The 14,546-nt window shown below is 39.1% G+C and overlaps 1 protein-coding gene across 1 annotated transcript; it reads left to right on the forward strand.

The window, feature by feature from the left end:
* The first annotated feature begins 791 nt into the window (after positions 1–791).
* Positions 792–12,132, forward strand: gal (galanin and GMAP prepropeptide). The gene is made up of 6 exons (XM_022763029.1): positions 792–860; positions 966–1,046; positions 2,620–2,674; positions 10,398–10,484; positions 10,973–11,044; positions 11,949–12,132. The coding sequence occupies exons 2-6, from the start codon at positions 966–968 to the stop codon at positions 12,008–12,010; spliced, it is 357 nt and encodes a 118-aa protein (XP_022618750.1). The 5' UTR covers positions 792–860; the 3' UTR covers positions 12,011–12,132.
* The last annotated feature ends 2,414 nt before the right edge of the window (positions 12,133–14,546 follow it).

Below are 14,546 nucleotides of genomic sequence, written 5' to 3' on the forward strand. Positions count from 1 at the left end.
CAGTGTGATTTCTGCCCTTGATTGAAATATTCTCTGATGTGTTGATCAATGCGTCGACCTGACATTTTCAGTTTTCAGTACTAGAAGTTTCCATCTGCATACTATACACAATAGGGTTAAGAGGAACCTCCTTGCCTATGATCTGACTGGATAAATCCAGCAACCTCTTCCAAAAACAGATTATATGGGGCCACTCCCACAAACAATGAGACAAAGAACCTTTATGGCTATTACATTTAGTACAGGTATCAAGGATGTTGGGGTTAAAGTGATACATTTTACTATTAATTTCCATCTTTATTTTTATATCAGCACAACTGCTCTGCTACTTCTGTTAAAATGTAATTGACCAAATTTTATGTCAAAGTAAAATCAGTAAAAATCTGCACCAACACCATGAAAGACATACAAGACATTAAGATAATCATAGGGAAGAGGTCCTAAAAGATAAAGTCTGTGATGCTCGTGAAACAGATGTTTATTGACCCTCTGCTGCTCCTGGAGTAAACACGTTAAAGCCACTGTATCAGATTAGGACAGAAGGATCGCGCAGACCTTTTTCCCTCTTTAAATTCAATCCAGTGTCTCCGATTGCGACAAAGAAAAATCTGATGATGGACTCATATGATATTGAATTTCATTACGCGCCTTGTTCGTGACCTGCCCATCCTGTGTGCAGGAGGGGGGCTGCTGACGCGGGCTGACAGCAGCGGGGTCGGGCTGCAGCGACAATAAAAGGTGGAGGAGTCCTCACTTCATCCCAACCACTGAGTCTCCCCGACACACACACACACACACACATACACCAACTTCTGCGGCTGAGTTCAGGTGGAACAGACGGCGGGAAAACCACATCCAAGGTAAGTCACTGCTTCTGCAGACTTCACTCCTGCTGACCAACATGATGAAACAGTGTCTGAGTGTCCTCCTCTCCGCTCATGTCCTCTCTCCTCTGTCTGTCTCAGATGCAGAGGTGCTTTGGGATATTTTGCGTGTCGCTCATCTTCTGCGCTGCTCTGTCTGAGACCATCGGGCTGGTGATCGCGGTAAGATGTTCACTAGTCAGCACAGCTCTGAAGTCATTTTGCTCTTGACATATGAGAACAATTTTCAAATTTGCAACCCTAAAAGTAAAAAATCTAAACTGCACTATTTATGTAATAAAACTTGGACACAGAAGTGTGTTCAGTGATGTTACTTTTGAACATGATAGAGGACAGAAACGGTGTGTGTTAATACCTAAAACAAAGTCCTGAACTAAAGTTAGCTGTAACGCTGTTGCTGTTGCTGTCTGCCTCTGACTCCACAGCCACACCTTCTCCACCTGCTATTATTGGTTAACATTGGTGGAGGCGTGCTGACGTAAGAACACATGATATTTGTTTGTTGTTGTTGAATTTTGACATGAGAACAAACAAAGACATTCATTTTTTTGGGCATATATTGTTAAATAGGGATACAATATGGTTAAAAAAAAGGCATTTTTCATTTGAGCTGGATTTTAAACAATTATATAGAATAAAATGGGGAGTATATACGGGAGGATGTATGATAAACCTTTAATTAGAAAAATATATATAATCATAAAATATCTTGTTTTTGTAGGAATTTTCAGAGGGTTGGAAGGACAAAGGGAAGAGTTAAGGTTAAGAGTTTGATGGGGGTGAGGTTTTAATTAATCTGAAAAATATAATGTGACAATTTACCCCGCATAGTGTGACAACTTACCCTGATGGGACAACTCTGTATTAAAGTGAGCAGTAAAATATAAAAATTGTACATTTGCGCACAAGATTTTATTGTTTAACTTGGAAAATGAGTGACTGTGATGTACTGAGACCAAGACATTGAGGTGAAAGTAACTGGTGTGACAAGATGCCCCGGTTTCCCCTAAAGTAATAATGTAAAAGTGACAAATAATGTAAAAATAACTAATTATGTAGCCTGATTAAAAATGACAATATAAAAAATAGACAGTGAGTGTATAGAAAGAGGTTAAATACAATAATTATATAGATATAAATATCAGAATAGAGCTGTAGCTTATACAAAGGTTTGTACAGTAAAATGTGCAGTATGTAAAGTAGGTAATAAGTGTGTGTGTCAAATAAGTTCTTGATACATCCACAAAGACTGTATGATACCAGTACAGCTGTGAGCAGAATTTAGTTAAAGATCCTCAGCTGTTTGAGTTTTTCTTTTATGCAGTGCAAACCCCCCCCCCCCCCCCAAAAAAAAAAAGCTGACAAAACCTACTGAAGTGAAATCAGATTAAATACAGATCTCTGTTAGGGAGTGTACACTGGTTAAAATGGGAGTTAACATGATAAAAGTACATTTGGCTGCTGGGCTTTTAACCTGTGGACAGTGTGTGTATGTGTGTGTGTATGTGTGTGTTAGTGTGTGTGTGTGTGGGGGGGGTGTCTGTGTTTCAAGAGTTTTAAAGTGAAAAACTTAGTGTTTATTTACTGACTGCTTCAGTTATTTATTTCAAATGTTCACTGGGTATCTGTACTTTAGATTTTACATAAAGGACGAGACTTTCTGTGTGTGTGTGTGTGTGTGTGTGTGTGTGTGTGTTGGTCCATGATCTGATCTGTGTGTCTGTGTGTCCTGCAGGCGAAGGAGAAGCGTGGCTGGACACTGAACAGTGCTGGCTACCTGTTAGGTCCCCGTAAGTACTGACTGCACACACACACACACACACACACACACTCACACACACACACACACACACACGCACACACACACACACACACACACACACTCCAGCACGTCTGTAAATGTGATTTAGGACAGCACAGTGTGTGTTCTCACAGCAGTTACAACATGTCTCTGTCATGTCCTATGAGAACACATTTCACATTTTAACCCTCGCACCTACTGTGAGTTATTGATCTCATGTGACATTATTCTGGTGAATATTAGAGAATCTTTGTTCTGCCCTGTAGGTGATGAAAAAGACGTATTTTGATCCAACAAACTTTACATGGTTTATTTAAATGTTGGGTCAGACCAGTGTATAAGGCAGGTCACACTGACAGTTTGATTATATATGTACTGTATATATATCACACAGTTGCCTCGGTGAGCGCAGCCAGCAGCTGCTCGCTCATTTTCAGCCTGTTAGACTGATAATATCCGGACCTGTTAATGTTCACTATCATTTTAAATGTAGTGGATGGAAAAGGTTTCAATGATAAATCATTTGACACAACATTTTAGAGATGAATTAAATAAAATCCTTCACCGAAGGCTGAGGCAGGAGAAGAGCCAGGACTGAGGCACTCTGTAAAACATAGCAAACAAAGGAAGAAGCTTTAGATTCTGTAAACGTTATGATACATAGGCAACTATTTTGTGGCATTGCAGTTGGCAACATTGCCTTTAGTGATATTGTTATGATGAAAAATCACAGCAGACACAGAAGCAGCTGATTGGAGGAAATATGAAGTGAAGCCAGCAGACATTTTCACTTAACAAAGTCAGAATTAATAATATTAACGATGGCTGCATCCCATTTAGGTGAGCCAGTTCTAGTGCTGTGGTGCTCACTCATTAACATGGCTTACTGGGACACTTAATGGAATAAAGTCTTTGTTCATTATTTACAACTGTGCTTTTCCTGCTTTGACAAGACAAACTGTCTGTAGATAACTGTGGACATGAACTGCACAACTGATACTTCTTCTTTTGACTATTTTCCATTTTACCATATTTTCCTTTCCATCTATCCTCTTGGTTTCAAAATCAAAATTTTAGATTTTTGACAGATCAGAAAGTGAAGAAATCAGAAGTGTGATGTACATGTAAAGATGTACATCTACATAAATATAATCCATTAATCTGAAGAGAGACATAATGAAATAGATCATTTAGCTAAGTTTCTGAACTATCTCTTGAAATTTACATGGAAATTTCCCCAATATTCAGAATCTAAAGCTGCTGTGTGAAGGTTTGATGTAGGATTGTAGTTCTCATGGTGTGTTTGCATTTCCTATAAATCCAATCTCTAAGTAAGTTTAAAGCTGCAGTCATTTTTGGCCACTTGGGGGCAGCAGAACAAAGTGAAAACATCCATACACTGTCACCCTATAAAGTTTATATGGCAAATTAGTGCAGCAGATTTAACTGTAATAATCTTTCAAATGTGGATACAAGCACCAAAATTTGGTATGTTTATCCCTCTGGGGCAATTAATTTGAAAAATCCCATTAGCAACTTGAAATTTCAAGATGGCCACCGTTTCCAGCACAGAGTTTTCACCATGGTACAGATTTCAGTTATTTAAATTTAATCCTATCATGTCAAATTCACGTTACCATTTGAAAGAAAAATATTCTGCAAAATCAATCAACATTTTTGGTTAAAAAAAAATCTCTAAATGCATCTTCATCTTCAAATCTTTCTAAATGCATAAATCATCACAAAGTCATGATTTTATTAGGAAATTTTGCTGATATTTTTGCTGAAATGTACTCACATGCAAGTTTAATTTTTTTTTGTGTACGACACATTTCCTTCTATGTTGTTAAAATGTTTGATTTGACACCTAGATCATTCATATGGGAAAATTGTGGGTGAACTTGTGGGCCATCTTGAATATTCGAGTGGCTGATGTGTTTTATCAAAAGAGTAACACCCAATGATTTGTGCCAAGTTCAGTATTTGTATCCACATTTGAAAGATCTCCCTGAAATATGCGGCTAAATGTGCTTCAAATTTACACACTATTTTCTCAGAGTGTGTTTTTGTGATCAATGTTTCATGTGTTCATACAAAGACCAACACATTTAAAGATTAAAGATCTACACTTTTAAAGATCAGATTTAAGTTGTTAACCAGGGAGTTTCAGAGGTGTTGGTGTGAACTTTAACCAAAAGGAACTTTTATTCTAAAAGCAGAGTAGACGTCAGGTGTCTGTACTGAACTGTTGGATCTGTTTGATGCTCGCTGGGTTTTTACCAGTGTTGCCTGAAAATGTTGCCTATGTAACACAACAAAATACCAGGTCTGTTTTCTTTCTTTGTCCCCGTCCTCTGTCGCAGCTACTTTAGTGTCATTTAAAGATTGCCTCATTATCTTCAGAGGACACATTAGGTATCCACATGTGTGTGTGTGTGTGTGTGTGTGTGTGTGTGTGTGTGTGTTCTTGCCAGTTTGTGGGATCTCAATTGGTCCAAAACCCTGGAAATGTTGTCCCTCTGTGTGCGTGCGTGTGTGTGTGTGTGTGTGTGTGCATGAGTGTGTGCACGTGTGTTTGCGTGTGTGTGTATGTGTGTGTGTGAAGCCCAGGTAAAGGTTGCTCCTGCCTCATCCTGTGTTTCAGGTCGTATTGATCACCTAATTCAGATAAAGGATTCTCCCAGTGCCAGAGGCAGAGACGAGCTGGTCACTCAATGTAAGATAGAAACATACGGCCGCTGCAGGGCCTTGGTGTCAGGGCAGGAATTGCTGCGTCCAAACATCCCACCTCTTAGCTGCTTCTGCCTCTCATCATCACAGGGCGGAGTCTGTCATCCCGCTGCTGTCTGCGCTTACGCATCCAAACGTTCTTTGCATTTCACTCTGTGCTTTCAGGGGTTTGTGTTGACCTCATATGAGTGTGTGTTGGGTGAGGAAGGGTCTGGCACAGTGGGATTACACTGTGGAAGAACCTCCCATTACCCCATCTGATCAGTACTCACACATTACTCTAAAATGGTCACCTCCACAGCTAGACCAGTCTTAATTAGTACTAGTGGTTAATTAGTAAGTAGATCTAGATATAAACAAACAGTGTACAGCTACATGTTATCAGCTGAATCATGATATTAATGTTAATGATGGACTTAATTTACATGAGCTTGCCAGAGAAGCATTCTGTTGAGACGACTGTAGGTCATTTTCATAACTGTCCAAAATCCTGATATCTGCAGCTTTTGTAAAGAGTTAACTTTAGACAAAGAGAAGTCTCTGGGCTAACTTCAGGATGGAGCCAAAGATATAGTTAAAATGCCTTTATTGTGTTAGGTCAAATCAGAGTAAAATAAGTAACAAAAAATCCCAAAAGAGGACAAAAGGTGGACCGGTGTCGACCACCACAGGGTCTTCATCAGGGCGTGGTTGGAAAGAGAAGTAAACCAGAGTAGAGTGTTGTGATAATGATAAAAAAAATCCCTCAGAGAGAGATTTTTAAATTTGATGCTTTGGTGTATCCAAGTCTTAATGAGGAAATAGATTTCAGACCCTTCTTATAAACTGGTGTACTCCTTTCTTTATGGTTAAAAAATGTGATAATGGTAACTAATATCTTCTTGTCCACATAGACTACTTGTAATATATGATATTAGATTATTGAAATCTGTCTATATAAGAAACCACAACACTGCACTCTGGTTTACTTTTCTTTCCAACGATGCCCTGAGAAAGATCCTATGGTATTTTTCCCCCTTTTTAGGTTTTTTTTTGTTACATATTTTACTCTGATATGCCCTAACATAATAAAGGCATTTTACCTATATCCTTGGCTCTGTGCGAGTGTGCCTGAACTTAGCCCAGAGGCTTCCCTTTGTCTAAAGTTAACAATTTCACCTTCAAGAGCACTTTGCATTTACCTGTAGATTTACAACGTCATAAGCATGAGCACGTAGTATTTCTCTTTGTAGTAACTGTGAATGGTTTCTGGCCATTGAGTTGCTTGTAGTTATAATATGTGCAATATGACATCACATCAACATCATAAATCTGATCTTTTGTGTTTTGAAAATGTCATGAAGGAAAAACAACAAACTGAGCTGGAAGCTACTTCAAACAACTCCTACTGAAGAAATGGGCCATTTAATATTACTTTCAACTGATCCAGTGCAGAGATACTGTAGGTCCAGGATAGCCTAGCTTAGCACAAAGTGATAGCTTAACTCCACGCTTTGTACCAAATCCAAAGTTATAACATACTAAGACTTTATTTGTATAGCACTTTTCAAGACAGTAAGTAACAAAGTTCTTCACACCAGTGAATTTTTATATTTTTATAAAAATGTGTCTTAAGAAGTAGAGAAGATAAACTGAACTGACTCTGAGAGTCTGATCTCCTCTGGCAGGTTGTTCCAAAGCTTAGGTCCCTGACAGCAAAGGCCCCGCCTCCTTTGGTTTTCAACCCAGACCTTGGAATGGCCAGCAGTGAACTACCAGAGGATCTCAGACTGAGTCCTGGATCATAGGGGGATAAAAGCTCAGCCATAGAGGGAGGGCGAGTCCAAGTCTGGCCTTAAAAGTCATTAGGGACTTAAAGCAGCAACAGATGAAGCGATGGCTACGGCGCCCGTATACATTCCAACGCGTTGCCGTAGTAGTGGAAATCAAAGATCACTAAGCAACTCTAACAACAGCTACATCACTACTTCAGGAGACTGAGTTCGCTCTGAACATTGCTACAAACTGTCTTTTAAAATGCTCTTGATATTTACTTTAAAGACAATTTAATATCAGATGTGGAGTTTGTATAAATCCATCTGTTACTTCAGCACCACGGACAGCGTAATGGTTTCATCAACACACAGCACAGTGAGGTTGTGGGCTGGAGAGGGAGGATGGAGGTTAACAACAGTTTATGATTTTGGTCTTTTTGTTTGTGTTTAAGGTCCCTAATTTTTTCTAATGCTGCATCAAGCTAGTAATTTAGTAACTTAAACCTTCATGTTGTGCTTTTTCATTTCTAATTTTCCATGTGTTAAATGAGGTGTAACATGTAGATGAGACGGTCAGGAGCTGTTGTCTTTTAGAAGGAGCTCTGCGAGGTGTTTCTGCTCCAGTCTTTGTGCTAAGCTAAGGCCTCTTACAGTACACACCCCACACAAGGTGATGTGTGTGGGCTTCTGTTGGTTCATTCTGATGTTAAACCACTAATCTAGGAAGTAAAGACAGTCTAATGCTTCAAAATGGATTGGATTTAACATTTGGTGTTAGACTGGCTGATTATTTTCAACAGCAGCCATCTTCTCCTTTTTGCCTTGGTTTTCAGAGAGAGAAACACATGATCAGAGTCAGCTCTTCTACCTTGTTAGCTGACACAACAGAAACATGTTACTGTTCATAAAGTTTCTGACTGAGCTGCATCCTGGAGAAGAGATTGTGTGATTGTGGGAAAGAGATTAAACACAAATTTTTTCCAAAATGTCAGGTTGTAGATGAATTCAGGATTCTGTAAATTGACCGTTCAGTCACATGTGTCTTATTTGATTACATTAAGAAATAACAGCATTGGTCTGTCCATTTTTTTTTGTTTTTGCTGTAATTTCCTTATATAACGTAGTGAGTTTTTCCACTGAGCTCTGTTGATGTTAAAAACATGGTAACATTAATAAAAATGGACTGTCTCTTTAGACTGTCGACTGATGGCCAAGATACCAAAAAATAAACTTTAAAAAATTAAAAGTTTCACATCTTCAAGAAAACAATATATTGTTGAAGTGTAAAAAAAAAAAACGCATGGCATTTAACAGTAAAAGACATAATTTTAAATATAAAGACCAAAGCAGTACGGGGCCAATAGAGACAGGAGGAACAGTTTGTACTCGAAAGACAAAACGATTAAAATACATTATTTTTCCTTCTTGGGGTTATCAAAGGTCATGTATTATGATAGGACTTTAATGCTCATAGTTCAACACACTCACAAAGTTCAGTAGGTTCCAGCTCAAGCACCACTTCAGCTAATGGGGAGGCCGCTAAGATGAGTCAAACTATTACTGCCACTTAGCTTCTCTCCTCTTCAACCACACATCACAACCACTCAGAGAGTCAAGTGGTGAACTGAGAGTGTGAACTCTAAAGATAAAGACATATACCTGAAGAAGACTGTTGGGTAAAAGTAAATGTAAGTAAATGTAAAAATCTAAATGTAACATTCAGAAAACCATTGTTATTAATGACACTGGTGGCCGTTAAGTGAACTGCAGTCAGCATCCTGCTGCTCGTATGTATGTGCTTGCTCGCCATAGGTCGGCGTGAGCGAGCATCCTCGCCACCAGCCAGAACAGTGACATGACGTACACGAGACTGAAAGTTACTGAGCGGCATCATGTCTATAGATGAGTTAACGAAAGTTACACTGGTCTGGTTATAACTTATATTTGAGACTATGGACTATATTTGACTCTCCAGTGATAAAACAAAGTGTGGAGGTTTTTTTCTGAAATAGGATTTATAAAGCAAAATATTGTTATCAGCTTGCTAACTCACATAATATAGGCTAGTGATGTTGAACTAATCCTTTCTCATTGCACATTACATTGGCTGTGTCCCAATGCAGGGGCCGCATTCTTCGAAGGACGTGGTCTACAAAGGTGTGTTCCTTTGTAGCCAATGTAGATCGTGAAGGCCAAACCTAAATGAGACGGTCTGGTCTAAAGATATTTGCTGTGCATCACCAGCTGTGCACGCCCCCGGCTCCTGTTGCCTAGCAGGATTGACAACACATAACTTTTTTTCACAAAAACTTGAGGTTCCAAGACTTCCCTTGAGAAGGGAGGCCGACGGCGGTCTTCAAATGCAGCCTCTGAAGGATGTGGCCCCCTGAATTGGGACTCAGCTATTGAATGCATTTATACGATATGTCTATATATATATAACTATATATATAATATTATATATATATATATAACTCTATATATAACTTCAGTCACTTAATCAGTTAATAGAGTCTTTAATGATTAAAAACACTTTCAGAAGTGAACCTGTTTGTTTTGCAGCATGTAAACAGAACCACCAGTCATTAAAACACATTAAAGAAAAGCTCATAGGATGAGGGCTTATATATTTCAATATGATTTTTAGGCCCATGAAAACTTTGCGTCGACTCCATAGGAATACACAGAGCTACTGATGCCCCTGCCATCACTTTGCTTGTCTATTATTTTCTTTTCATTTTTATCATCATTATTCTAATGCATTTCCTTTGTGTGTTCAAACTACAGTCCATCCTGTTTTAGATGTGCTTTTTTATTCCCTCTGTTGGTCAAATCTGTTTTACTGCAATTCTGTGAGCCAAGCCCTGCAGGTGGTCTGTACGAGTTTGGAAATTAACCCAAACAATTACAAACCAAACACCATGCTGAAATAACCAAGTGTACAACAATTTCCCTGAGCTCTTTCTACAAGAGTTAGATAGAGGTGTGCCATGTGTTCACTGTGTATGTATGTGTGTGTAATGTATGATGTTCTTGCAGCAGCGGGATATTTAGGAAAATGTGTGTGTTTAATGGTTTTCTTGAAAATGAAACATGAAAATCATATTTATACTTTAATCAAATTGAACTGCAGTTTTAACTTTACATCAACCAGACAAGTCAGATGCTCAGCTGACCCACCTGCTGTTTGTGTGACTGTGTCGATTGTGATCACTCCTCCTTGTCCAGATGGAATAGATGGACACAGGACACTAGGAGACAAGCCGGGTCTGGCTGGCAAGAGGGACATGGGTCAGGAGGAGGACTTCAGAACAGGTCTGTCTGTCTCTCACGCACAGAAACAGGACAATCCTCCTCTATCCACTGTTAGAAGATAGACTGTGTGCCCTCCATCTCACTACTGATGATGTGAAACTTGACTCAACTGTATAATTACTGCATTTCAGAGACCACTGCACCAAAGCAACCACACAGCAACGCTCAAAAACAACACAGCAACACAACAACACACTGTAGTTACACCCAAACAACCTTCACCATGGACTTTTTAACAAACCTTCATATTTTGCTTGAAGTTCGTTCGTTCAATGGACTTTTACAGAATGTTGATTTATTTATTTATATCATATCATGATCGTAATTCACATCACTGTTGTGTTGAAGAACTTTAAGATTTTTCCTTGTATCAGTATATCTTGGTATATGGAGATATTTGTTTCCCTAGAGCTCCTGTCAAACCTTACTGCCCTGCCAGCTTTAAACAGCATGATAACAGGCTGCACTTTGCTGCTTTGCTTCCTCAGGTGCCCTAAGAATAGCAGATGAAGACATCATCCACATTGTCATTGACTTCCTGTCGTACCTCAAACTTAAAGGTAATGCTCATCATTTCTGTCTTAACTAACTTCTTATTTTCTATCTTCAGGGGAAGTTTAAAACACACTCTCAAACATTTTCTAAAGCTGTGGTGTCTGTTTCTGCTCTTCACGGCTGAACATGAAGCACCCTCAACATGCAACTCATCACAGGATGTCAGATCTTTAGATTTAAAAAAAAAAAACACCCTTATCTTTGAGAGAAAAATGGTAAAGAATCTGATTGTGTGGTGAATGCGAGCTCATACAGGAGACACCTGTAAGGCCAAATTTGACATCGATCTGTATCAAGAAATAAATACTAATTAACTAAAGGCCCACAGAGGGTAAAATGTTCATTATGCCCTACAATACCAAAGTCTTAATAGGACTACATACAACTGATCCCCTTGGCATGAATGCCCATTCATTTATAAAGATATATAGTGGAAGGTTTCCCCTCGTGGTGGGCACCAACATCATCATGAATCTATTTCTGGATGTAATGGGAACACCATGTAATGAGAACACCATAGAAACAAACCACAAAACTGCATTTGATATATTTTTATGTTATAATTTATAGTGCTTATTTATAGTTTTATTTTCTATACAGAGACAGTGTTTGTGTATTCTTGGGCTCAAGGCTTTCTTTGAGGGCCTGGGGGATGTTCCTGCTAAAAAAAAAAAGGGAAACACTTGTAATCATATATTTCTGTATTCATTGTTGTATCCCAAATAAAAAGATTATTTAAAAAAACAGAAAAAAACAACATGGATATATAATATAATATTTTCTCATTGATGAAGTATACATCATATTTGGGAGCTTTTGGTGAGTTTTGTAAATATGGTATATTTTGACATGGTTGAACTGACAAACCCGTGGTCTGACAGTCTGTCTGTGTCTGTGTGTTTGTTACAGAGATGGGAGCCTTGGACAGCATGCCCTCCCCCATGACTTCAGATGAACTAGTGAATCCCTAATGGGACTGCCTTCCTGCTGTTCACCCCCCTCCTCCCACGTCTATGTTTTCACTTCTAAATGTCACCTTACTGTAGCTCCATCCATGTTCTGACTGGATCTGTCCTGGTACCAAAGATCTGATCCTGTAACTATTTGTGATGGAGGTTGATTTTTCCCCAGTACTAACATCAGATCTTTCTGCTCCTGTGTAAATAAAACTACTGTGGATCAGTGAGTGTTTGCTGACTGTAAATGGATCTAAGTAACAGGGACCTCTGATCAGAAGACAACACCGTATTATCATCTAAATATACTATCATCTGATTGAAGAGAATGGAGAGAATTAAACAAACAAATGGCACTGAATTGAACAATTTAACAAAAATCTATTAGAATAAATGTTCCACCTTGTACATTATACTGTAAAAATGAACTCCCAGTCAACAGTGAGTCTGAGCAACTTGCTCTATTGGACAAAGCATCAACAGAAGTAGATCTGTTTCAGATTATTGTTGTAACCCAGGTCTTTTAACTATGTGAAAGCGCATTACCAGAAAATGTAATGAAACAGGACCAGGTCCAAACCTAGGGTCTGGACTGAATGTGGTCGATGTGTGAAATGGAGGACTTTTATTTGAACTGTTGTGGAAACTCCAACCACTCCTCCAACCTGAACAACCACACGGGTCGTTTGTTCCAAACCTCTGATACGACCCATAGGAGTGTCTCTTGAAATAACACCCCTGTGGTGGCAGGCATACCTGACCGGTTGACATGGTTACAACAATAAACAAAAATAAACTCAGAGACAGGATTGTGTCGAGGCTCAAAACATTTCTGCTACAGTGAATGTTCCCGAGAAGAATAGTGGTCTCCATCTTTCTGATATGGAACAACCAGGACTCTTCTAGAGCCGGCTGCATATCCAGATTAAGGTTTGGTCACACTTTAAATAAGACTCTGTTTCTATTATTATGCTTATTACTATGGCAAATTGTAAAATGACTGAAAATGCTGAACACTGAGTCACGTTTGATGAGTTTAAGTTTGCAAGAAAGGGCGAGAGAGGTTCGGGCTGCAGTCGAAAAAGGCAAAAATAATCTCCTTCTTTAACCACTTCCCCTTGACCTTGATGGAAATGTCAAGAGGTCAAGGAAAGATGTGCAGGAGAATTCACAAGGACTTATGAAAAGAATCTGACTTCACTTACACTAGGATTTTTTTTTAACTAACTCACAACAAACACAAAACAAACAGGATTGAAATGTTGAAATGAAAACATGAAAGAATGATACAAATAGAAGGAGTTGAGCATTAAAGTAATGATTAAATAAAAACAAGCAGCTGAGTAAGTGGCCAGCATGAATTCTATTCAGACATAAGTAGGTTATATAGAGTTTTGACTTTTTTGTTAAGTAGAGAAAATTAATTTTGATGCAGTGAGCAGTTTTGGAACAACATTTATGTACAGATTGTTATGATGATGATAAAGATGATATGTTTGTTCTTCATGATGACTGCTAAATGGAAGAGAAAAATCTATACTCATGGGTTTGGACTTCAGTAGATCAGACAAGGATTTTCAGAAGTTCTAGACAGTGGCGATTGCTCTAAGACTGCAAGGGAAGCTCAGCTTCCCCTAAAATGTCAACAAAATAAGTGGTCAAATATGTGCTGTTGTGTGTACATTTCATTGACTAAATATGCGCTAGAACACGTTCATCTTTTGTTCAGAATCAGCTACTTATCACAGGTAACCGACACGACTTCCTTCTCATTCATCCCCGCAGCGCCACAGTGCTTTACACAGAGTAGACGCCGAGCGTATACTGACTTCAATGGGGAAGCATAGAGTGGGTTGTTCCACCGCAGCGAAACTAGACGGTCATTGGATAAATGCTGGGCTTTGTCCCGCACATCGGACGATCAGCGTCTCTGGGGGTCTATGGGGCAGTGGGCTGGCCCGGACGCTCGGCTTCTTCATGATGATTGGATGATCTGTCTGAGGCTGAGTCCCTTTTTAATTGACAGCGAAATGAGCGAATCAGCGATCTTGAAGTATAAGCATCCACCGGAGCATTTTTCAAGTTTTTCATTCCGTTGTGCGGAGTTGATCTGGAGACGTTACTGATCCTCAGTGACTTTGTCTTTGTTAAAAACAACTAGCGTTGTGTTTGGCGACTCTCTTCTGTCACTTTGCGAATTTACATATAAATAAACGGACACATTTTATGATGTAGGCCGAAAATGAGCTTCCCCTCCTTATAAGACCAGCAGCTGCCACTGGTTCTAGATCATGCCACAAACACAATACAACTGCTCTGTCGTTTCTACATTTAGGCGGGTCTGCTGTGGGCGTGGCTGTGGGTCAACTACAATGGTGCATCGCTTTAAATGTTGCTGCAGCAAGGAATTGTGGGATGGCATTTTTATCATTTTCTTTCGTAAAGGAAAGTCCTTAAGGAGATAAGATAGGAAACACTGAGGCACATTTCCTTATCAATTAAAGAAGTGGCACATTTCTGATCATGGCTGCTGCTCAGATACTTAAGCTCA

This window comes from Seriola dumerili, unplaced genomic scaffold (genome assembly GCF_002260705.1).
Source record: "Seriola dumerili isolate Sdu_G_001 unplaced genomic scaffold, Sdu_1.0 BDQW01000465.1, whole genome shotgun sequence".
Taxonomy (NCBI): Eukaryota; Metazoa; Chordata; class Actinopteri; order Carangiformes; family Carangidae; genus Seriola; species Seriola dumerili.

What these genes read in the sequence shown, in the direction of transcription:
- gal (XM_022763029.1), top strand. Translation starts at nt 966, where the DNA reads ATGCAGAGGTGCTTTGGGATATTTTGCGTGTCGCTCATCTTCTGCGCT. An exon ending in TGGCTACCTGTTAGGTCCCC is followed by an intron (nt 2,675 to 10,397) that starts GTAAGTACTGAC and finishes CTCCTTGTCCAG; the next exon opens with ATGGAATAGATGGACACAGG. An exon ending in GGAGGAGGACTTCAGAACAG is followed by an intron (nt 10,485 to 10,972) that starts GTCTGTCTGTCT and finishes TTGCTTCCTCAG; the next exon opens with GTGCCCTAAGAATAGCAGAT.